Below are 25,943 nucleotides of genomic sequence, written 5' to 3'. Positions count from 1 at the left end.
TAGGATAAATGCCCAGCAAGGGAAAACTATGGATTGCAAATATTCACCCTATAAATTAGATGTAGGGTTTACTCTACTTTTGGGGCAGGGAGGATAAGGGTCAGCATCACCTTAGGGTAAAAACTAGCTTAAAAAAATCCAGAACCTCCCTGGAGAGAAGGCAGGGTCTGCCCCAGAATGCTAGCCTTTCTTTATATCAAGGCAAATTTTACAACTAGATGAGGATGCTGGTTATACTCCCCTGGAGAGTCAGCTGCAGCCTGAGAAGTCAATGGAAAGGTTGCCCCAGTGGTATGGAGGCAACGTCTCTCCCTCCTTGTGATGTGCCATGGACCTGGATGTGAGAATCATCCTGGCCCATCACATGGTGGCCATGTCCTTGTCACGTGTGTGGAAGGGAGGGAGGATGCGTGGGCTGGCAGACAATAGTAAATCCAAGATATCTTTCCCCAGCCTTTCAAATATCTATTCTTTAACACTTGGCAGGAAAAATCGAAATGAAGCTCTACTGATAAAAATGTTAGAGAAGATGATCTTTTTACGTTGAAAGTACAAAATCCAATCCTGTGCACGTAAACAGGAAGGAGAATCGGGTTTTCTTTCACATTCCATCTGGTTGATGGCTTCCTATTCTGCAGGGCTGGGACTCTGGGCCCAAAGCAGAGATGACCCAGGCTGGAATGAGAGCTCCTAGAAAATTCCTGAATAGCAAAACAATACCTGATCCAATTTGGGAGGACCCAGCCAAGCTCTGCCAGCTCCTGATGGCATTTTGAACCTGGATTTGGAATCCAAGTTATTCCCTTGGGTTTACATCTTCTGGATATTAAAACCATTTCTCCTAAAGAGAGAAGGGTCTGCAGGCCCCCGCGGAGCCTGGCCACCTTGGGCTGCTTTCTGAGTGAGGCTTGCTAGCTCGCAGGCAGCTCACTGAATCGCATTCCTGCTGTCTTATCTTGAATGTCGAGTTCTCCAGGGCACGTTTAGGTTGTTCAAATTAGAAACTAGGATTAACCAAAGAGAGGCTATCTTCCAGAATTATTTCCCTTTCTCTTAGCTGGACCAGACCTACTGACTTCTCAAGCTGTATCTGAACGGCCGCAACGATGGCCAGCTTCCTCCCGAAGCGAGCAGTACATACAATTAATCAGGCAGGATGCACCTTTATCTCAAAGTGCAGCTAGATAGCTATTAAAGGCCTCACTCTTAAATTTTCTTCTGAGTAAACAGTCAGCATGTAAAGCTGTTCAATCTTTCATGAGAGTTGGAGCCAGAAACGTGATGGCTTTTGGGAGACTCCTGAGGCTGTATCTGCCTGGAAACATTTTTGCAATTAGCCCAGGCCATTTTCATCAGGGGTCGTCTTTCTGTCTATAAAAGACTCAGGCTTTTAGTTTTAAAGGAGCATGCAATGGATGCCTTTGTTAATGGACAAAATCTCCTCACAGAATTTCACTCTAAGCTAATGCAGCTTTGCGTACTTTGTTTAAAAATGTTGGTTTGAGGATAGATTTGCTTCTGCTTGAAAATATGCCTGAGACTCTTGCCCATGAACTTTACTCCTTCAGCTGACAACTGTTTTGCATTCATGGTCTTATTGCTCTCTTCTGGGGAAGGAGGAGGCAATGCTTTTGAATGAAAGCCCTGCTGTCTAAGGTTCTCTAAGGCCTATAAAGGCCACGGCCCTGGAGAGTCTCCAGCCTAATCTAGCAGTTGACCTCAGCAAAGACCTCAGGGCTCCATCCCTAGTTCATTTCCTTTTTGAGCCCTGCAGATCTAACCCAGGGCTTGGCTAACAGGGAGCACCTGATAACTATTAGTGGTTGGTGGCAACATGTTCTGGCATCCTCTGACCTGTCTTAGGCCAATGCTGTGCACTCAGTTATTGCTCTGTAAGTGTCTGCTGCTACCAGTTCTGATGCGTACTTCAGGACTTGGAAACTCAGATCCCATGCGGACAAGGATTTGGACCCATGCGTTCCCTAAGCTCAGGCTCCTGGAGGCACCCACGGAAGGTGCAGAAACTGACACCTCGTAGTTCTCAGCAGCTATTTTGTGGTAAGTAGAGTGACTGAGAGCAGATGGAATGAGGTGAGTTGACATATATCTTTGTCTTGTCACATCGAGGAGAACAGCAGGGCTTCTAGGCGTGATCTCTAACCTATCATTTGAACAGAAAGTGTGGACTTTATGGGCTGAAACATTTTGATCAGCATCCAGAAAACAGCATTCGGAATATGGCTATCAGGGTAAACTTAGTATATTTAATAAGGAGAGTGGACAGTAGTAAGAAAGAAGTGTAGTTCATGAGCCAGTCCACTGACAGTTGCTGGCTGTTGAATGCTTTCACCCTATTTTTTTTTTTTTTGAAAGAATGGGATGTTTAGGTAGTAGTATGATCTTCAGAGGGTTTGATGAAGTTTTCCAAAATGTGAATTTACGGTGCTCTACAAATTACAGAAAATGACCAATAGACCTTCTCCCTCCATTCTCGCTTCCAGCCCCAGGAATTTAGCTAGTCGAGGAGGTCACAGTAAATTTGCTTTCAGCCAAGACTTCCCTAGTCGTTCTGGCTCATTCTCAAAGTCAGTCTCAAGGTCATTTCCTAGCCTGCCCTTGAGCACATCCTAGCTTCTGGTTGGGCACTAACCCGAACGACCCCCACAGGGGCTCCACTGTGGAAGAGTCAGACCCCGTGAAGCCATCACGTCAACTTTGAGACTCACAGCTGTCAGCAACCTGGTGTCTGATAAGCTTTCCTGGACCTCAGATAGCTGTGAAATAGCATTTTGATGAATTAAGTAAAAAAATGAATCACAAACATGTGGAATGCATTTTCTTCACTGCACTCAAGATTTAAAATTTATAAGCAAAAGTATTTGGCCACATTTGCCAAATCCAAGAAGCATTTGAAAGCAAGCCAGCAGAAGATGTGTCATGGAGACCAGCTGGGTTCGCTCAGCTTTGCTCATAAAGAGGGTCCATAAAGAAATCACTCTAACATCTGCCAGCGCCGTTAGCCCCTACTGGAGATACTTGTTTGGGAACGAATGACTAAGAGAATTTGGTCATTTCTTGCCTACCAGGTCCAAAGGCCAGGAAGACACCCCTCATGTCCATGAGTTCGTTGTCATATCCGTGCCATCCATGCTGCCAGCCTTCCCTCTTGCCAGTGCTGTTCATCCAAAATGGAAGCATCTCTCGATTCTGAAAGCAAGCAAGGCAATTACATTCCATTGTGTCCTTACAATCGTGATGAGTGAGCATCTGGTCCAAACTGCCACCCAACGTGGGGATTTCCTTCTCAGCACTCTTGATTGGGGTTGTCCAACCTCAGCTGGATCACTTCCTACTCCAGGTAGCTCAGACCTTTGGAGGCAGCCCATAAAGTTGCCAAAGAGCTCTAGTTATGAAGGTATTTTCTTACACTGGGCTGAATGTAATCAGTTTTAGAGGCACTAAATATAGCATGTTAGAGACAGATGGATGTCGAGGTGTATCTGCGGTATAATAAAAATATATTTGGCCTTTGTCTTGGGTTCCTGGTCCAGAGCTCCTGAGACCCTTAGAATTTCCTGAGTGATAGGAGTGGTTTTTGTGATTCGTACCTGAGTTTATGCTAATGAGACAACTCATAGGGGTGGGGGGCTTAGATAGCTTCAGGATGGGGGCTGATCACCAGAGGAACCAACCATATGATGAGAAGGTTAGCTTTCAGCCCCGTTCTCTGATCCCTAAGACTGAGTTCAATCAGGTGGCCAATGATTTAATCACCCATGCCTACAGAACGCAACCCCAGATGAAAACCCTGGGACAACAGTGTTCAGGGAGTTCTGGATGAATGGACATGCTGGTGTGCTGGGAGGGTGGTGTGCCCAAAGAGAGCACGGATGCTCTGCCCTGATACCCCTTACTCTCTATACCTTTTCCTGTGCGTGCATCTCTTCCAGTTGGCTGTTCCTGAGTTGTATCCTTTATAATAAAACTGTAATCGTAATAGCTCCTTTCTGAGTTCTGTGATTCATTCCAGTGAATTATTGGAACTGAAGGGGGGTTGTGAGAACACTCAAATTTGTAGCCAAGTTGGACACGAGTGTGGGTGGCCTGGGGACCCAGGACTTGTGGCTGGTGTCTGAGGAGGGGGCAGTCTTGTGGGATTGAGCTCCTTAACGTGTGAGAGCTCCCTAACTCCTGATAGTTAGTGTCAGAAGTGAAGTGAATTATAGGGCACCCAGTTGCTGTCGGAGAATTCTTGTTGGAAAACACAGCATCTAATCTAATGACTTCCATCTTCTAGCAAAGCCATTGAAGCCTACAGGTGGTCCACTCACTACCATGCCAGTGCCCTTTCCACCACCCGTACCACCCCATCCTTCCTCTCTTCTAGCTCCACCCTCGAGCGACTCAATAAATTAGTCCCCTCCTCTCCATGTAGCCAAACATTTGAAGATGGCACTCATGTTCCTCTTATCTAGGCCTTGAATATCTTCATTTCCTTCAACCATTCCTCATTCAGAATGGCTTCCAGAACCATCAGTCCTGTCACCCTTCTTTCCTTCAGAACTGAGTTTTCTTAGACTGCAGAAGCTTGCTTGTGAGACAAAAGGCTTAAAGAAGGTTTTGTGAATCCTGAAGAGGCTGTAGCCAGTTGACCCTTCATTGTAGATCAACCACTCATTCCTAATATTCCAATCATCTTCTTGCTGAGTGGGGTTTAATATTACAGATATTTCAAATGCAGGAGGTCATGATAAATGAGTGAAATCAAAACAACTAAAATACCAGCAATTTACAGGTTGGCTCACAAGACCTGTAAGAGTATCATGTATTTCATGTGCCACATGGTTCACCAAGAGCCTACCCTGACATCCACTTAATGCTTGCCACATCCCAGTGTGGACGATATTATTCTCCCCACTTTGTAGCTGAAGGAACTAGGGCACAGAGAGGTTAAGTGACACTCTTAAAGTCACACAGCTGTAGAGAGGCAGGGCTGGGATTGGAACCCAGGTCATGTGTCTCCTGGCCCTTGTTCATCTTCCACTACCCCACAACAAGAGGTCACTGCAGTGCTCCTGCAGGAACTGGACAGTGAGGTGTCCGCCTGTCCCTTGGCTCTCCACTCATTGACTGTGGTCAGTTATAGACTACAGAGAAGAGATTTCGGGATTGCATTGGCCTGGAGTTAAATTCCAGGTCACCACTCTCTAACTCTGTGATCCTAGGCGAGTTATATAACTTCTCTGAGCTTCGATTTCCAGGCTGGATGATGATAATCCCTGTCTTGCAGAGTTTTTGGAGGAACAACAGGACTGTGTGCTAAGTGCCCACCACACGATAGGTGTTCAAGGAAGGGCTGTGGGATGGTCACCAGATGCCTGGCCATGGGGCGAGGCGCTCTGAGCACATGCAGCGGTGGTGTGAGCCATCGAGGGGTGAGGGGTGAACTCGTCGTTGCTTATGTAGCTGTCGTATCGCATTGCACACCCATCCAGCCTCGCCCCATAAATTGCTCCCCGGCCTTATGCTCCCCACATCGCAGGGTGCCTGCGTTTCCTTCATCCCTTGTTCCTCCTTCTCCCGCTTTAGCTTGTATTTTTCTACGGGAATGTTTGCATGAACAGATTGCATTTCGAGCTTGTTGTGCTGGTTTTTGTTCTTTATCTGTCTGTGGTGACGATCACAACACATCCCAGCTTAGCTTCGTCAGCTAATTGAGCGTGTTGCTTCCCCTCTCATGGTCTACACGGCCGTGATTCCTGAAGCACCAGGTAGAACATTTTGTTACTAACGACTTCGCTAATTCCGAACCCCACGGAACACACATGTACCCCGTGACAAAGGGACAGGTGAAGGGGAGACGAAGACTGATTACCTAATTAAAAATTCTACTCTGAATTCCACAAACACACACGCATCTGGGAACATCTCAGCCCGGAAGGCAATCGGAGATCTGTCTGATCGTTGGGAAATCCACTCGTTTCATTAAAGTGACAAGTTGCTCCAGAGAAACAACTGTTTGTACCGATTTTAAGAAGTAATAACAAACTGGCTGGTTCTGGGGAGCTAACCGTTTGGTCTAAGGGATTGAGTGGATCGCGTTACATCCACCGCCGTAACTTCCGAAGGGCGCGTGGACAGTTCCTCCTTTGCCTTCCTGTGTCTGCGTTCTGTACCCAAGTTATATTCCCGAGCGCATACACAGGAGGCCATGCTGAGGAGGCGGGGGCCACAGACCTCTCAGCCTCCGGAGCAGGAATCCCCTGGCTGCTGATCGTCAAGCTACTCCTTAAGGAGCATGACCCCATCCTGACTCTACCAGGCCCAGGGACTGCCACATAGTGCCACCTAGTGACATCCTGGGGAGGTGCCCAGATCTTCCAGATTTTGATTTTGCCAAAGGTGAGAGAGAGGGTAGAGGAGTGTGTGTGCGTGCGTGTGTGTGTGAGTAAAGGAGGAAGGGCAGCCCTAAGTTTGGGTCACTAAGAAAGCCAGCACATTGTAGGGCAGGCAGCCAATTCCCAGGGGTTGCAGAAAACACCTGGTCCTTCAGCAGCATGTGGCAGAAGGGCCGGATGAGGGCCCTGCTGGAAGGGGCTGGTTCCCCACTAATAAACAGGTGAGGGAGGGGACCCACTCGGAGAAGGCAGTGAAGGAGTAGGGTGTCCTTGGTGAGAGGAGCCCCAGGCGAGGGTGGGGCCCTCCCTGCCAGCACAGGGAGAAGGCAATGATGTAAAAGGCTATTTATTCAATTCAACAAACACGCACTGAGCTCTGAACCGGCGAGGCACTCTGCTAGGCTTTTGGGTGGAGGTACAGCTGGGGAGCACAGTCTGTTCTTAACAGAGGTCATCTTTAGTGAGGAAAGAAGAGGGGTTACAGCTTCTGTGTATTGATCCCTGAGCAAGCAGGACCAGGAGCGGTTGCCCTGAGCCTGAGGTGAGGTGGGGTGGAGCACTGGGGTGGCCTTTGACCTGAGAGGAAGCAGGAGGAGCCATATGGTGAGAATCACTGTCAGTGGACGGGGCTGTGTGAGTGTGTGTGTGTGTGGATGTGGATGGATGTGTGTTGCAGTGGGGAGCCACTATGAGGGGGTCGCACAGGAGTCTCTAACAAAGAAGGTGGGCAGGTACCGAGGTCCCCCAGTAACAGGACCCTTGGGAGCTCTGATGGAGGGGAAGGTGTGACACAGAGAAGGCCCCGAGAGGCAAGGGGGCCTTGTGTAACTTCACATGGGAAGAGCATCAGAAGAAAGCTGCCCTCAGATTGAGACCGTGGGAAGGAGTGAGGAGGTGAGAGGAATTGAGAATTCTCTACTCTCAGCGCCTACCTGAGGGAGTGCCAATCAAACAAGGTGACCAGCTGTCCCAGTTTGCCCAGGATGGAGGAAGTTCCAGGGATACAAGACTTCCGGTTTTGAAACCAGACAGCCCCATGCAAACTGGGACAAGTGGGTCTCTCCAGTTGAGTGCTCTCTTGGAAGTTTAAATAAAATCCTTACCGAGTATAATTTGTTCAGCACATTCCAGAGCCTTCCGGGAGCCCTCCATGTATCATGGGTGGATAGAAGTGCCAGGACCCTCCTGATGAGCCACTACACTCGTTAATCGTTTCTAACGGGAAGGAACCAGCAAAAGCTTCATGCAAGGAAACACTGTGAGCAATGGCTGTTATTGTGTTTATAGACTTGTGTTCTATTTCGGCGCCTGCGCTATATTTTGATGCCTGCTCCCCACTACAAGCTCACCATGAAAATGCCTACCGTAGGCTTGCTTGAATATGGACAGCCAGGGGAATATTTATGACATGAAAGTTACAGTTTCTAGACTAGGTGTTTTTCTCAGTCATCCTTTATGTTAAAAAAAGAAGTCACATTTCACTGTTTATCCCCAAATCAGAAAAACAGTTAAGGAAGTTTAAGACTTGCCTGGATGCATCTTTTTGGGTTTTTTTTTTGAGGAGGATTAGCCCTGAGCTAATATCTGCTGCCAATCCTCCTCTTTTTGCTGAGGAAGACTGGCCCTGAGCTAACATTCATGCCCATCTTCCTCTACTTTATACATGGGACGCCTACCACAGCACGGCTTGACAAGCAGTGCCATGTCCGTACCCGGGATCCAAACCGGCGAACCCCGGGCCACCGAAGTGGAGTGTGCAAACTCAACCACTGCACCGCCAGGCCTGCCCCTGGATGCCTCATTTTGAATTCTCCATTTAAGGATTCCTTCCTGGTGGTGAGCCTTCAGGACTAGGGGGCACAGTCAGAAATGGGGTGGGGGCAGGCCTATGGCCGAGTGGTTAAGTTCACACACTGCTTTGGTGGCCCAAGGTTTTGCTGGTTCGGATCCTGGGCGCAGACCTAGCACCACTCATCAAGCCATATTGAAGCATCATCCCACATAGCACAACTAGAAGGATCTGCAAGTAGAATATATGACTATGTACAGGAGCGCTTTGGGGAGAAGAAAAAGAAAAAGATTGGCAACACATGTTAGCTTAGGTGCTAATCTCTAAAAAAAAATTTTTTTTAAGTGAAATGGGGGTAGGACTGGGGTTGAGGGTAAAGGTGGAAGGAGGAATGGAAGGAGAGGAAGAAGCAGGAAGGGCCTGAACAGTCTGTGTTCATTATTCTCTGCGTGCACATGGCCAAGGTACTTGCTTTGGCAACCTCTTGGGGCATTTACTTGTTTTTTGTTGTTGCAATTTTGGAATACATTAGCATGTATATTTCTCACCGGTTCCTTCCGATTTCCCCTCAGCGTAAAAATTTTTTTTAGAGATTAGCACCTAAGCTAACATGTGTTGCCAATCTTCAGCGTAGATCCGGAAATGGTTGCTAAGCCACAGAGAAGCGTCCTCCTGAGGAGGCAGGAGGGCCACCGGGTGCTGGGACAACATCTGGACTCCAGCTCTTGCCCTGCACCCCGGAATGACTCCTCGTGGGGTGGCCGAGGGCGTGAAAGTCCGTCCTTTGTGGATTCCTTCCCTGAGCAGAGGAGCTGCTGGGCTTTGTCTGGTTCCTCCTGCCCTGTCTGGGTGACTTCCTCTCCAGTCTTCCCCACTGGAGGCCTCGGTGGGCACCCCCACCTTGCAACTTGAGCACTCACTGTCTACACTGCTGGATCCCAAGCCTGGCTGTGCAAAGAGGGCCCTGAGCTTATCCTCGGCCCCAGTTTGGGGGATTTGCATTCAGTAGGTCAGGGTGAGGCGGGGCACCCATCTGTTTAATAGTCTCCCCTCAAATAATCAGGATGCATAGTCAGCCCTGGACCTGGCGTCTATCCTGTGCTGTGCTAAATGACTGTTCATCCTTTCTGAGGACACTTCGTGTTTATCTTGGATGGCCAGCCTGAGGTCAGAGTCCGTGTCTTAGGCCCCTTTGTGTGGCCTCATCACAGCAGCATAGGACCTGCCTCCCAGAGAGAACACAGGGCCTCCGGGGCGCAGAATCAGTCACAGAACGGCTCACACAAGGCTGCTTTCCAGAGATGACCCGGCGTGGCCCTCCTGGCTGTTTCCAGCCGGCATCCAGTCTCACCGGCCAGTGCCCTTGGCATTCTCCTTGTTCAACATTATGACCATCACCCCTGCTTGCAACCACTAAGCGTATAATTCTTCCAGGGCAGTGAGGTCAGGGACCTAAGTTTTCCCATCCTTCCTTGAGGAGGCATCTTACAAGCCCTCTAGGGCGCCAGGAACACAACTGAAATCTGGCCAGATGAAAATAAGTAAAATGTGAACACCTATCGAAGCTGTGTGAGGGGCCTAATAAAGATTAAATCTACTTTATTCTCCTAGGACACGGTTATAAGAGGAAGCTCCCACACCACCGAAGATACGATAAACTTCTGACATCATCTCAGGTTGAAAAAGGCACCCAAAAAATGTCCAAGTCAGGAGTGACTTCGATTAAAACTCTTGTGGAAGTGAGGACCGTTTGGCCGGCTCTGGTGGTTTTTCTGCTGGAGTTAAGGTCAAGGGACGGTTTCTATTACAAACCACTGTTTCTCAGATTTTGTGGCATTGCTATTCTAACCTGTACCCCTGAGTGGCTTCCCATTGGCATGACTCCTCGGAGCCCGTGGCAGTGTGGTTGTGAACCTTAAGACGTGGGTGGGCCACACACAACTGCAAGGAGATGTCCCCCTGCCAGTTGCTCTTTCTCCATTTTAGAAGGCTGCCTCTTTCTAAAGCAGAGTTGAATTGCTCAGTCCTCAGACCCTGTTCCTACCCTGGAAAGCCGGTTGCTACACACAGCTTCATGTGTGAATGGGAAAATGGCGACAGCGAAGTCAGCAGGGATCAAGAGAAGCAGAATTCCTTGGAGTAGAGTGAAGTGTTGAAGAGCGCTGAGTGGATGGGGTTTCTTTTTCCTTTTTTCCAGGCTCGTGTTTATTGAAGCTTGCCAAGGGTGAGGAGGGTACCCATGTGCTCTCAGACAGCTCACACGGATGACCCTAATGGCCACCAGAAAGCCAGCAGCTTCCGGCACTCGACACCCGGCTTCCTGAAGCTGAGTTAGTGGGGCCTGGACAATCCCACTCCATCTGCCACTAAAACTTAGAAGCCACGTTTTGCAGGTGCTCTTGATTTCCCCAAATATTTTGGGTCCAGGCCTAGCTGCCACTTGACCACAGGCCTCAGAATTGAACCTGGCATTTTATACCCTTCGCCAGTTTTCAAAATAACTCTTTCTTCCGGAGGCAAATATCGGCCTCCCCTAGAAGCTTGGGCCTGAATTTGCGGTGTTTCTCTCCACTCGGACAAGAGTCCAGTGGATCAGAAGATGAACAATGAAGCACCCTGTTTCAAATCTTTCACCAGGTCTGGCCACATCTGGCCACCTTCTTGAGCACGGTGGCATGCGGTGGGCACTGTTCACGAGAGGACACAGGAACTAGCCCTTAAAGCTGAGTGGGGACTGGGAAGAGCTGATGTGTCCAGCCTGTGGCCTCCATCTGTGGACTCACTCAAGCTAGGAGAATTGCCATCAGTGGTTTCAACACCTCTTCTCTGTTGAACTCTCTTCTAGGGCTACTAATAATTAGCCAAACTTAAAGGCCTGACTTAGCTTCCTCTCTGTTTACTTGGTTACCGGTTTACAGACCTACAAAGTGAACAAACTGTCAATACATAACCACGAACCGACTGTCTCGATATTTATTAATTCAGATTCCACAAGCATGCACTGGGCCTCTGCCATGTACTAGATTCCATGGAGGAAAACGAAGATCAAGATGCCACAGACCTGCCCTCAAGGAGCTTCCATCCAGGGAGGAAGGGTACAAAAGCAAACAAACAAATATGGCACCCAGGAGAGTGATTCAGGGTTCTAGAGAATTCCAAGATGGAGGAAGTTAGGGAAGAGTTGGGTGTCTCCTGGAAGAGATGGTTTTGAGTTGGGCTTAAAGGACAGATGGGAGTAGGGAAGGAGAGGCCATTCTGGGGATTCGACTGACTATTTATTGGACTGATTGATGTTACTGGAACCCACTGAGTACAGGTGTGGGGGCGGGAGAGCATGGAGCACCTAGGGACCCTAACCATTAATTCCCAACACTTCAGTCTTGCACTGGAAAACTCATTTTCCCAAACATAAAAATTTTGGTTCAAGTATGTGCGAATCGCCCATGTTGGTGGTAGGAAAGGAGAGGGCTGGAGGTTAGGAAGAGAAGAAGAGGCGAAGTGGGCAGCAGGGAAAGTGTAGAGGTTTTTGCATTGTGACGTGAGCAAGAAAAAAATAAACAACGATGTTAGAACTTTCCTGAAGGAGCTGACCTATCTCTAGATTCGGCTGAGAACCAGAAGGGTGAGTCCGTAATTCCAGAACATGAAATTAGAAATACGTTGAGCATTTTGATGGAAGATTTTGAGGATCTTTGGAAAACGATGGGATGAGTGTTTAATGGCTGTATTGGGGTTCCAATCCTGGCTTTGTCACTCCTAGCTTTGTAACCTTAGGCAAGACCCTTACAACTCGGAGTCTTGGTTAACTCAGTAAAACTGAGACAACAGTGTCCACGGTGCAGAGACAGTAACGAGGAGACATCTAATTCAAGATAGCTATTATTGCTGTGGTTGTTGTTGACCCAAATTTTAAAAAGAAATTTTTCTTGATATATTTATTATCTGCAAAATGTAAAATAACTTGATGCACACGTCAATGAAACATTTTGGGGATGGTGGTGGGGGAAGGCTCATTCTAAAGTTTCTAATCATCCATGATAAATGAAGATGACTTTCACAGTACTCATTATTACTAAGTAAGGGTTTATGAAATAATGTTATTGGTAGTCTCGATAGTTAGTGCATCCATAAGAAATAGCAGAATTTGGGGGGAACTGCTCACAGTCTCAGTTCCTCAACTCTGTTTTTCTTATGAGTCATGAATTAAACTATCCTGAGGATTACGGATGATGATGCTCCCTCATTCAAATTCCCTGTGGTTTTCCATTGCACTTAAGATAAAATACCAAGTCTTTCCCACAGTCTGGCCTGATCCGTCCGCTGCTTACGTGGGCGGCCTCATCCACGTGACGTTTCCTCTCCTCACTCCCTACGCTCGGCCAAGCGGCCCATTCTTTCAGTCCCTCCAATTCTCCAAGCTCTTTGCTGCCTCAGATTCTTCGAGCATCCCACAACTTCGGGCTGGAAAGCAAACCCCGCTCTCTGCCGGAACGATGACTGCTTATCCTTCGGGTCTCAGCCTCGAGGTCGCTTCCTCAGAGAGACCTTCTGCGTTCTCTTCTAAACTGGGTTCCATCGCCTCCTAGACAGTATTGTTCATAGTACTCTTTTTCCACGATATCACCTAGTGTGATTTGTAATTGCACATTTGTTTGTTTGTATGGCATGCGTGTTTATTTAATATTCGGCTCCTTCCCTGGGCTCTAGGCTCCATGAGGGCAGGAGCTCCCAGCGGCTCCTTGCTCTAATTGGAATTAGGACTTTGATCATTACATGGAAGAGGCATTCATCAAATGTTTGTTGAATTTGTAGGTGAGTGATTTTTTAGGTCTGTGGATTTCTCAGTGGAGGATGGAAGAGGGTACCTGAGTTTGGTGGAAACCGTGCCCAGGATTTCCCCACTTTGCGTTTTGCTGTGTTCTTGCTGACTATCGCATATGCCATTGGCATCTCTCATATGCCAACTTAGCACCACTGGACCTGCCTCCCGGGGGCCCTGGACCACTCTAGATGTTGTAACAACCCAGTCTACCCCAGCCCCTTTCCAGGCGTCCCCTGGGGGAGGGATGGGTGTAGAGCACAGGTGAGTGAAACTCCCTGGGCTGGGAGAGTGGGCCACCTTGTGCATGGCTCGAATGTTCCAGAGTATGAACCTTATCCTCTGGCAAGGACAAGGAAAGAGAAGGTCTCCAGAGGACAGTGGCCAGATCTTAGGGAGACAGAGGAGGCAGGGCATCAGTTAGGAAGCGCTATTTCCATCCTTGAGGAAAGGAGCTTGGCAGGTGTGACAGGCTGGGGCTTAACCTAAGCAGGTGGCCAGTCTTTTGCCTCTTCTTGTTTAGTCCTCTGGGAATATGAACACCTTCAGATTTCTGCCCTTGCAGGAGGGGAGGCCAGAGAAAGGACTGGCAGCATTTGGAAATCCAGTCTGTATATTAAAGAGCATAGGAGCGGAAGCATACTCCGGGCAGCCACTGGGTGGGGAGTTGGCTTTTATATGGCAACGTCAGCAGTCACACTACCTAACTGTGCAATCCCAGGTGACAAATGAAATCTGTTTGCCTGTCTTTATCTTTTTTCAGTGACAGCTCTTTAAGTGACCACACACAAAAATGAACTCAGTTAGGTCTTCCTGTTAGAGCAGCTGTCTTAGAGTCTGCAAAATTTACATTGGTGGCAATAAGTTGGTGTTTATGTGGGAATGGGCATTTTTGCCAAGAAAACCAAATCTTATACATTTTGGGGATGACAGCTGTAGGGAGAAAGGAAGGGGAGATGGGATTCTATTTTATTAGCCCCAACCAGCATCACTTTGTCCTGACTCAGCTGTTTTCCTAGTCATGTCTAAACCAGGAAAAAAACCTGATTCCTCTGCTCTCCAAATCCAGACCCAGAGAGACTGCTCTCAGGGCTGAGGATTCCGGCCTGCTGCAGATGCGAAGTGCAGGCCGGCCCAGAACACCGTCACATGCGCTGTGCATTGGTGTGCAGGTTACAGAGCAGACACAACGGCCTTTCACCGAGTGGGGAAAGATTTCACAAATAGGAATGCGGGAGATTAATAGCCCTGGCACAGAGCAGGAGCAAGGATATGGAACAGAGTTTCCAATTCTCTGTAGTCTAGTAAGTATAATAAACAACAGAAAGATGGAAGAGAAAAAAGTCCAAGACAACGAGGAAAGAATGGACGCGTATTTTTAGGATTTTTCAGAAGACAAAGAGATAAAACTCCAATGTTATATGAAAGTAGAATTGGAAATTATAATTTTTACATGTGAGTCTTAAAAATAAAAATCCATACATTCAAGGATAGGAGTAAAATGATTAACATATTCAGTCTAGGAAACTAAGGTACGAAAAGGAGTGACTAAAAGATATCTAAAATTCTCTCAAGACTCAGGGACAACCATGATTTTGTTGAGAAAGATTTGTGTTTGTACATTACTGACACATAAGTTACATTAATTGATTGTACTTTTCCTCTTTGACTTGGCTGCCAGGAGGCTCAGAACCACATTTGTGTTGCATTTTATGTTGTGGTATGTTATTTTCAGGGCTAACAATATCCACAATGTAGGGTCATTCAAAGATTAGAATAGTAACCACGAGGTGCTTAATTCAAGATAGCTATTATTATTGTCGTAATTGACCAGAATTTTAAGAAGGGATTTTTCTTGACAGATTTATTTCTGCAAAAGGTAAAACAACTTTATGTTCATGTCATTGAAACTCTGAGGGAGAAGTCCTAAAGTTTCTAATGAGCCAGGCGTGATAAACAAAGATCCGTTTTATAGTACCCATTATTACTAATTAAAGCTGTGTGAGATACCACTGATGGTCTCCGTGTTCAGTGAGTCAACACTACTCTTTCACATCTTTTTTACATCCTATTTATCTTCCTTCTCATTTCTTTCTTTTCCAGAAAAGACTTTCTGCTTTAAGTATTTTAATAATTGCGTTAAATCTCTTTTTTGAAATAATTATATATATTTTAATGCTGCTCAACTTATTGCCAATAGTTAGGCATTTTTATTTTCAGTGCTTGTGGCTTCTCCACACTTCTTAAGCCACACAGTGAAATATTGGGTAGCCCTTGCTAACTGCTTGACTGTTAGTTCTGATATACACAAACAAATGTATGTATTTGTGTGATCCAGACAAAAGTAATATTATATAATACAATATAAAATCATGTGTTGCTTAACGATGGCAACGTACTCTAAGAAATGTGTGATTAAGTGATTTCATCGTTGTGTGAACATCACAGAGTGTACTTATGCAAACCTAGATTGCATAGCCTCCTACACACTTTGGCTCTATGGTACTAATCTTGTGGGACCACCATCGTTGACAGAAAGGTCATTATGCAGCACATAACCGTAATATAATATATAATGTGCAATTATCATATGGCTTCACTCTCAGAAGACACTGCAATTTGCCAGTTTCCTGCAGGGGGGCAGGTACTTGGACCCTGAGCAGAGTGGGGAGAATGTTGGGAGGTAGCGAGAGGGTGTGATGGAAGCAGCCAGGGGCAGGAGGAGGCATCCTCAGAGTCGTCACTGGGCTTTCGGAGTGGGCCATCACTGTCAGGAGGGTGGAGACGGTGCCCTTCATCCTTGCTCTCCTCTCACTCCTCTTTTTTGCTGATGCAGGTTCAGGAAACTTGTCTGCCTAATTCCAAGCCTCTGTCTCACTTTCGCCTTGTGATTGTGTCCCCCTGGACTGCATTTCAGCACAGTTCCAGAGCTTTGGACCTAAGCGGACCCAAGGCGGGGATTTTCTAGCCACACTAATGAGCTGATTGATGAGACCTAAGGGGAAGTTTGCTGGTGGGTTCTGGGCAGAAGCAGATTTACAGTGCAGTTAAAGAAGCCTCTGGGTTTCTCACTTACATAGTTTTGTTCCAAGTCCCTGTACCTAATTTTATATTCATAATTGTACATTATTTTCTTAGAGAGAGACCTCCTCCCTTATAACTCTCAGAGTCCCACCAAACCTGTATCTGCCTCTGATTCTGGGATATATATTTTGCTCCCTAATAAAAGTAGGAGATATACAAGAAGCCACACCCCTTCTTTCCTGCTTCAGGATGATCTGAAGGGGATGTAATGCCTGGAGCTGCAGCAGCCATCTTGTGACTCCAAAGGGAAAGCCAAAAGAACTGCAGAAGAGCTGACTCAGGACCTTGATATCATCGAGTTGCTGGATGAGCCAAATATGGAACTGCCTGTCTCCAGACTTCTAGTTATGTGAGATAATAAATCTTTATTATTTAAGGCACATTTATTCAAGTGGTCTGTGACTTGTAACCAAGAGCATCTTAACTGATACCCCAGGTCCCCCATCACTGTGTTTTAGTCACTCACTAGAAAAACCTGCATCTTCTTGCAGGATGTGCTTCTGCTGAGATACTGTGTGCACCTTCCAGAAAGAACTTTCTCCGACAGCACGTATGGCTAGAGCAGCTTCACCAGTGCCTGTCCCACCCTACTGGAGGGGTCCAGAGCCTCTTGTGTTGGAATTGAGATGGCACCAATTAGTTGTCCAGGGTCTTCATGGTGCCCTCTGGCTTTGCCACTCTCCCTCCTTAAGCCTGTTTTCCCATAAATTGCCCCAAATCACCTCTGCATTCTTACACTCTCCCTCCCTACCATGACCAGCCTCCCCGTGTGGTGATTTCAGCTAAATACAATGCATGTAGTCATGCTAAGAAATGAGTGACAGCTAACTGTGGATTAGCCCTCATCGTCTTTTTGTTTTTAAAAACTCAAAGCCATTCCACTAGCATTTTCTAAATTGAAAACATTTCAAAATATAAGCCCTTTTGTAGGACTTGGAAAGTTGGGTTTATGGAATACAGTTGGATGGGCACCCATCCAGATGACCGCTTGACTGCATGTGTGTTCAATGCAAAATCCTGGGAAAACCACACTCAGTGGAAATGCTGGGAGGCCAGACCCATCTCCCTCAGGTGAACTGCAGTGTGATCAAGTGAAGAGCAGCATATTGGTTCTTAGAGGAGAGAGCGTTAGGGTGCAGGGGGACCCTTTGGAGACTTGTAAATCACACGGCATAAGAAACCAAAGTCTGCAGATGAGAAGGGCCCAGCTTGGCCTCGGGGCTATGCAGCTGACACTTCTGACCTGTCTGCTTTGTTTCCTCAGTGACCAGGTGCCTATCTTTGTCTGCGAGCACACAGCAACAACTCAGTCCTCCTGAGTGATGGGACTTCAGGTCAGGGAACCCCCATTTTTCTACACCAAGGTCCTTAGAATTCCACTCATTTGGCTGATCGATATTTCTGCTGATCACCCCCGCCGTCTCTCTGGCAGATTAAATACTAGTCTTAGGTCTCATTCTTTGTTGGCCTTGACCAACGACTCTCATGTGCCAACATCTGCCACTCTCTTTCCCCCTATAGTCTGATCTATTTGCAACCATCTTCAAACTCCTGTCTACAATAAGCCATGCCCTCTTCAGGAACTGATTCTAAACAGGATGTGACCTGCGGTTTCCCTGAAGGGCGGGGCCTTCCCACGCTGGCCCAACATCAGAAACCGATCCAAAAGCCGGGTGAGCTTGGATCCAGGCAGGCTGGGAGGAGGCTGCTGAAGTCATTCAGACATGAAGCAATTAGGGTTTGGACCCAAAATGCAAGATAATCTCTGTAAAATCAAGTTGGCAAGCTGGAGACCTGGATCTCTGGAGTTTTATTTGCCAAACATTTCTCTTTAAGGTGGAGGCAAAGCTGAGCCTGTGTTGCTTTTCATTGGCCTAACGCAGTTGCTTTGGTTCACAGTAATTATTCCACTTTAGACTGAATAAGTTACATTGTATGCCTGGGTAATTGAGTTAAGGCCCGTTTGTTAAAATACAGCGAGTCTGGAGCCACACAGCCTAAACCGTGACTCTGGGTCCTACAGTCTGTGTCTTCAAAGTCACCTGACCGAGGCTTTCAATTCTCTAGAGAAGGAAATAATGCAATGAATGACACTTAAGTGAAAACGAAATCTTTTAGGTATAAAAGCTGAATGATTATTTATCTTTGGCTATCTGATAGAATTTGAATAAATGAATAAATTGTCATATGTTTTATAATTACCTCAGTTATGAACCATCCTTCATCGGCCACTAAGGTCAAAGGAGAGACAAACTTCCCTTTCTTGTAATAGAACCTGCTTGGTATGGCTTCTTTCTCGTAGACAGTCATGTGTTCCACTGTCCTCAATTTGTTGTATATCTGCAAAGACAACCAAGAATGACCAGGTTTGCATTCTCTTTCTTAAATATATGTGAATAGTATTGGACTTGGGGGAGAAACAGGACTTTATAAGACCAAAGAAAGGAATTACCAAAACACCTGATAGATTTGACTACATAAAAATGGGAAACTTTAGTCTGTCTCAGAAAACAAGATAGCTTTATCTAGCAAGGTTAGAGATCCACATACCCCATGGCCTAACAAGTTAATCCCTGTGGATACAGTGACAGCCCTCACACATGTGCACCTGTAGACATGTAGAGGGATATAGACTGCAAATGGGAAGATCTCAAATGGCCAGCAACACTGGAAGGGATAAATGAATGGTGGTGTGGTTCTGCAGTGGAATACTATATAGCAATGAAGATGAATGGATTACAGCTACATAGAACACCCAGAAGAATCTTGTGGATCCCAGTTTGAGAAAAGAAAAAAAAGCAAGTTGCAGAAGAATACAGACAGGATTAATCCTATTATATCAAATTCAAATAACTATAAAACTAAAGAACATATATGGTAAAGCTAAAGAGAATTATGGAAATGATAACTCATAATTTAGGACAGTGGTTTCCTCTGTGGGGGCAGAAAAGGTGATGGGGTCTGAGGAGAGGACACAGGAGACATCACTGGTAATGGTAATGTCCTCTTTCTTAAATGTTTAGTGGCTACAAGGTGCTTATTGTAACATTATCCTCTATATTTTACACACATTTTATAATAAATTTTTGGTAACTACACAATAATTAATGGACAAATTACAAAAACTTACTTATGTCAAAAATGCTGTAGTAAAATCAAAAGGCAAATGAGAAATCAGTCTGCCTGATGTTAAATACTACCAAGATCAAGGAGGATTTGTTCTTTGACTTGACCTAGAGCAGGCCCTGCCTACACTTGAATCTTAAAAGTACTAGTAATTGCCATTAATTACACATCTAATTTCATGATGAAGATGTAAACTCTGTCCGTATTGCCAATATTTAGTAGCAGCTTAAATGTTTACGGCTAAAATTTAAATCAGTTGGCTGATGTTGACTTGTTGGCCCTTAGGCAAATCAGGAGTATAATCCTGGGTAGAACTGAATATAAAATTGAATTATTAATTCAAGTCTGGAAAATAATTAGTCTTCAGGCTGTGTAGTAGAGCGTTTCTATGGCCCCGTGAGTTACGATTTCCTACTTAAGAAAACCCATAGTTCTTCAGGAAAGTAGGGTGCATTTGCAGAAAGATTTTGGATAAATGAAAAATCTGATGACACATAACAGGTCTCACAAACTGTTGTGTCCATCACGTGACAAACTGTCACCCAAACAGAGCCCCTGCTTTTGAATAATCTACCAACTGCCTGATTTAAACACCGTGTTGGAAGCAGCTCTTCCCAGCTCACAAGCTGTTGATGCTCAAGCATTCTGGAGACGCACGTTCTTCAGTGACAAATTGGAGATACAGATGATCTTCCTTGCCAGGAAAACAGAACTTCTCTGCAAGAAGCCGTTTACTGTGGGACCTGCCAATGTGTAAAATATTCTTCCCAGTTTCCTGTTTAGGGAGTTCATGGGGACCCTGCGTAAACATATTCAATACGTCCACTTCTTGACCATGGGGAATGGGGACTGGGACAAGGCTGGGGAAGAGTGGCATTGTTGACAACCATGTTCCTCAACCCCAAGGAGACAGATCTCAGACTCCTATACGGGAATGGGGAGGGTTGGGAGGAGGGTCTCTCTCTGGGCCAAAGAGAGACCTGGCCTACCCTAGTGCTCCATCAATCCCAACAGCCATCCACTGCCAACTTCATCACTGCCGTGACGATGGGTGGAGGCACCAGGACCACCCAAGGTCAGTTCCTGGCACCCTGTGGTTGGCACCTCCACTGGCAGCAGTCTGGGCCTCCCCTGAGGAAGAGACTCACTTCCTGGTCCAGACCAGTTTTCTCTGGGAGTGGGCAGAAGCTCCAGAGCCTGTACTGGGAGGCGGTTAGGCAACATGGGGGCAAAACATTCAGAAAAAGGTGCCACTTGCTCCTCCTCGTTTTCTCGGCGTGATTTACCAAGAAGTGCCAGATTGAATTGTTGATCGAGGACAAGGGCAAGTAGAGGCCTGGTCATCTCAGGTGCTGAGTTCGCGGAGGGCAGTGACCGTGGGGAGCAGAGCTTTGTCCCACATCTGCACATTGTGGGGAACTCCATCCTACCCTCTTGGGCGCGTCCCCCTTCGATGGCGATAATCATAATAAGTGACACATACATCATCCTTGCAGTGGGCCCAGCATGCTTCTATGTGCTTTATAGCTGTTCAGCGGGTGGCTACGAAGACATCATCACACGCAAGGACAGAGAAGCAGCCGAGTGGCCGGGTTTGGGAGCTGCCCGGTTACCAGTTGATGACAGAGCGGGGATCTGAACCCAAGCAGTGTGGCTCCTGAGATAAGGAACTGACCAAGGGCATGCGGCCTCAGCTTCCCTCCATTCAACACCTTCTCATGTCCAGATCCCTGACGAAAATAGATCAGACTGGCAGCTTTCTTCCAGAGAAAGAAGATTCTACGCATGCATCCAATATTCCCCAGATTTGCCTAAGAAGGGCTGCATTTTAGCCAAATAATAAAATCGGCTGGCTAAGGGCTAAGCTCTTAACATGAGAAGGACTGCACATCCTTCATCTCATTTCATTCCCACGACCATTCAGTGCGATAGGGACCTTTATGCCCATTTCAGAGAAGAAAAGACAGAGACATAGGAGGATGAACAGCTTGACAGAGGTCACTCAGCGAGTAAGTGGCAAAGGGGGTCACCTGCGCCCAGAGCCCCAGCTCCTGACACGGCTCTGTATTTCAGCATGAAAGCTACAGACAAGATCAAGTGCCATGCGACAGCAAATGAGGGCATGTTCGCTCCCTTCCCCTCACCCCTCCTACGGCCCTTCTCCCCACATCATGGCCGTCTTGCCTCAGAGTGTTTCCCAGGGGCTGGCCAGAGGCTCACAACAGGCCCTCGGTCCTTCACTTGCTGCAGGTCACTCAGGCTGATGTACTTATTCAGCTCAATCACTTTGTCCATCCAGAAAATGTCCGTCATCCCGTGGTCTGAGAAGATGATGACATTGAGGTCGTCCTGCAGCTCCCGCTCCTGTGGGCGACAAAGGTGGTCATGACAGAGACAGATGCTCTCACACTCTGGAGTCTGTAAAGAAGTGTTTTAAACTGCAAGTGATAGGCGAAAGGATACTTTCTCAATTCTGAATTTAATCGTCTACTCTTCTGCCCTGAGGGGACACAATTCAAAATCGCCTCAGAAGCACTGTGGGGAGGGGTATGTGAGCGCCCAGGCCCCACTCTATTAGGGCTAAAAATAATACATATGGAGCTTTAGCCCTGTAAGGTATCTTCTCTGTTTCCATCTTCTTTGGTTCTTTCTACAAACTTGTGTGGTAGTATGAGCATTGTCACTCGTCCATTTTACAGATGTGAAAAGTAAAGCCCAGGGAAGTTTTAAAAAAGTAATACCTTGCTTAAAATCATTCAGCAAGCGTGTGGCAGAATCAGGGACAGAAGTCAGGTCTGGTTCCTATGCCCACGCCAAGGTGGTCACCAGACTTACCTGGTTTGGTAAAGAGCTGGGCTATCTCACCAGCTAAGCCAGGTAACAATGCAGACCTGGGTCATTTCCATCCACTGGCCTGGCTATAACACGAGGGGTCCCTTGGTACCTGAAGAGGTGTTGTGTGAAGAAAAGAGACCACCCAAAGCCTTGTGCTGGCCTAGTCAGCTGTCAACAGTAAGAAGGAAGACGTTGAGGAGTGTGACAGTCAAGGAGACAGAAAGAGAGTGACAAGAGGGAAGGTTAGCCCAGTGGTCCTTGTTTTCGGTCACCTGGATCCACTTGGTCATGTACTTCAGGACGGTGTCTACAGCCTTGAGGGCGTCTTTTCTCTGAGGTGATGAGGGGCCGTAATGATGGCCTTCCACGTCGATGCGCTCGTGGTATATGGCTGCCAGGTCAGCCCGGCCACTCCTGGAGGGAGCAGGGTGAGAGAGGCACCGCTGAGGGAGGCCCCGCCAACTTTGTCCCTTCTCACCCACAGTCCTCTGTGAAGGCATTGACACCACCCAAACCCTGCCTTGTGGGCCATGGGAAGCTGATACCTTAAAATGAACAAAGTGGGATCTCTAAGGGAGAAACAGAAATACTGCACTAAGATGGGCCAGTCCTGAGCACCTTGGTGACAAAAGTTAGAGAGCAGGTTTATGGATCACCTCCCCTCTTGGCTGATGTGGCACTGCTCATCATGTCCCCAGAGCTGGAAGATGTGGTAACAGGCAGAGAACACTTCTGATAGCTCTACCCTCACCACCTGCTGTCATCGGAAGACCAGAAAAACTAGAAGCAATCCTTTAAATAACGAATGTTGGATTATTGCTGAGCTTTGGGAAATCTACAGATAAAACATTGGACTGTGGGTTTAATGGACTGGCAAGAATAAGAACAAGCTTTACCATGGCAACCTGATGGGAGACAAAGAGGTTAGTGCTCAGGGCCTGACAAGAGCAGACACCCCCAGGACCCTTAATCTATGGGGACACCTGAAGGGCCAGGTCCAATGTGGATACAGAGTGAATTCTAGCAGTGGGCCAAGGAAGACCCCCATTCCGGCAAAACTCCCCTTCTTGCCTAGATTACTCATGGTAAAAATCTAAGCTATTTAACCCTCGAAGGTGGGCTGAGAATGACGGGAACTATGACATAAATTGGAAGAGGAGGAAGAGGAGGCTTCTGGAGTCAGGCAGGAGAGAAAGATACTATGTAACGTACCCTCCCTCTTTGACCCAGTGCTTTCCACTGAGACTCCCCTCCCCAACTCTGGCTTTGCCCACAGCCTTCCCCCAAAGCATCTGAACAGAATAAGATCATGATGATGATGATGATATGGTAGCAGTAATGGTAAGTGACAGAATTTGGAGCAATAGAAAAGAAACGAAAGCTAATGCCCTTGATTGGACTTTATAAGGGTTAATAATACTCTTGGTGGATTGGCTTATTTCTCTTGAAAATCTGCATTTTAAACCCACACACAAACACATACACACACCAGTGAGGCGGCATGGTCTTGCCTGATGTGGCCTCCCCACATTTGGAACACGAGGAAGGAAAGAATATGCGTCCTCAGAGCCTCTATGCCTTACGTCTTATGATCCACGGGAGAGGAAAAATGGCCTCACAGTGGTCCAGAGGGTGTGGCTTGCATGACCAGAGTTGATCAGCTCCTGCCCATCCTTCAAGTCTCAGGGGAGGTGTTGCCTCTTCCAGGAACCAACCCAGTGGGGTGGCCCCCAGGTGCTCCCATAGTTCTCTAAGTTCATCTCCAGGTTATGATTTTTCACACTGTGCTGTAATTGCCCACTTCTGTGTCCTTCTCTCTCTAAATTGTGAGGTCCTTTCACCCAAGGGCTGGTGACCCATTCTCCATTGTGTCTCCGCTCAGCCTAAGATTTGGCATACAGTAGGAGCTCTATAACTGTCAGCTGAATGTATAATAATAGTAAGAGCTCAATAAATGATAGTTTTTCTGAGTCAGGCACTAGGTTGGGGGCTTTTCATACATTATCTTATTTAATCCTCACAGCAACCCTCTAAGGTAGGAATATATTGAGCAGAGAGTTCAATACACCTGACTGCATCACCCAGCTAGTGAGAGATGGTTCCAGGACTCAACCCAGGTCCAGCTGACTCCAACACCGTAGACATAACCACTGAACCTAACAGGCCCCACCAATGGGAAAATGTTCTGCTTGACCTAACCAATCTTTTTCTTCTTCTCCTTTTCCTTCTCTTCCTCCCCAAAGGCCCCCAGTACATAATTGTATATTCTTTTTTTTTTTTTTGAGGAAGATTAGCCCTGAGCTAAGATCTGCTGCCAATCCTCCTCTTTTTGCTGAGGAAGACTGGCCCTGAGCTAACGTCCATGCCCATCTTCCTCTACTTTATATGCGGGATGCCTACCACAGCATGGCTTGACAAGCAGTGCCATGTCGACATCCGGGATCCAAACCAGAGAACCCTGGGCTGCCGTAGCGGAACATGCAAACTTAACCACTGTGCCACCAGGCCGGACCCATAGTTGTATATTCTAATTGTAGGTCCTTCTGGTTCTGCTGTGTGGGACACCACCTCAACACGGCCTTATGAGTGGTGCTGGGTCCCCACCCAAGTTCCGACCGGCGAAACTCTGGGCCGCTGAAGTGGAGCGTGTGAACTTAACCACTCGGCCGTGGGGCCAGTCCCTGGCAATGGTTCTTATTCTCTTATAAGAATCCCAGCAACCTCAAGAAAGCTGGGTATGAGACAAGGCAAAGGAAGCACAGGGAAACTGAGTCACTTCTGGTTCTCGATGCACAGGGCTCTCTGTCTATGATTTGGATGCGCCTCCAAATTCTGGAACTATGGTGAAAATCATTCCTATAGAAAAGCATTTGCAGATAAGGAAATAGGCCAAAGAGGATTCCAGGAGTTACTCAAAGTCTCACAGATCTCTGAGGCATGCCTAGGACTGGAAATGTGAATCTTCCACCTCCAAGATCAGGATACTTGACTCTACCACCCTGGGCTTTTGAATGTCCACATCTGCTCCATTCATTACTGGGGAGCAAGTTCCAGAGAACGATCTGCCTGGTGTCTTCTTTGAAAAGAGGGCACATCCTTGCCAAGAGGGCACATCCTTTCACAATGCTGTGACGTTCTACTGCATGCCTTGGGGTGTGCTTCATTAACGATTTTGAGGATACATTGGTTTCAAGTTAAGCGAAATTGCTAGTCAAATGTTCTTTTCTCTTTGTAGAACAACACAAACTGGCCCTTCTTTAACAAATACCATTACCACCCTCCTCCACAGTGGGGATTGGTTAGGTTATGATTTAGATATTTCTCATCCTTGCAGGACATTTGGTCCTGTCCAAAATATTCATGGAGACATTTGATCCACACCAAAAGGTCCTTGAAATTTGGTCATATTTGGTCCTGTCCAAAATGTCCATGGAGACATTGGGTCCATGCCAAAAGGTCCTGGATATTTGGTCCTGTCCAAAATCATTTGACATGGACCAAATGTGCTCATGGACATTTTGGACAGGACCAAATGCCCAGGACCTTTTGGTGTGGACCAAACGTGTTATGGACCAAATGTGTTATGAACATTTTGGACAGGACCAAACATCTGCTAATCTTCCTCACCAATGATATTATTATTCATACTCACTAATGTGTGGATGACTCATCCCAACTCCCTCTGCATCTACAGACAGCAGAGAACAAAATGTCACTTTAGGTCCTGCAAGTGTGTAGGTGGTGTAAAAGTCCTTACTGGGTAATGGTGTTTTCATACACATCCCTGAACTTTTTTGGAGCCCATGTTCATTACACTGATGGTGCACTTCCTCCACCACTATGTTGAACATGATGGAACCTTCCAGAAAACCGTTCCCTCCCATAAGCTCAG

At 46.8% G+C, this 25,943-nt stretch overlaps 1 protein-coding gene across 2 annotated transcripts in view; it reads right to left on the bottom strand.

Annotated features, from left to right (window-relative positions):
- The window catches only part of ENPP6 (ectonucleotide pyrophosphatase/phosphodiesterase 6), a 109,157-nt gene that overhangs the window by 7,298 nt on the left and 75,916 nt on the right, over positions 1-25,943 (bottom strand). For both annotated transcript variants that reach the window (XM_014839488.3, XM_044760623.2), the window contains 4 exons: positions 22,324-22,465; positions 21,401-21,580; positions 18,293-18,430; positions 3,084-3,207 (listed from right to left, as the gene is read on the bottom strand). In XM_014839488.3, the coding sequence (XP_014694974.2) occupies positions 3,084-3,207; positions 18,293-18,430; positions 21,401-21,580; positions 22,324-22,465 (584 nt within the window). The remainder of the gene's footprint in view (positions 1-3,083; positions 3,208-18,292; positions 18,431-21,400; positions 21,581-22,323; positions 22,466-25,943) is intronic.

Source organism: Equus asinus, chromosome 27 (assembly GCF_041296235.1).
Source record: "Equus asinus isolate D_3611 breed Donkey chromosome 27, EquAss-T2T_v2, whole genome shotgun sequence".
NCBI classification, from domain to species: Eukaryota; Metazoa; Chordata; class Mammalia; order Perissodactyla; family Equidae; genus Equus; species Equus asinus.
The sequence above is the reverse complement of the archived record's forward strand: the minus strand, read 5'-3'. Positions and strand labels throughout refer to the sequence as shown.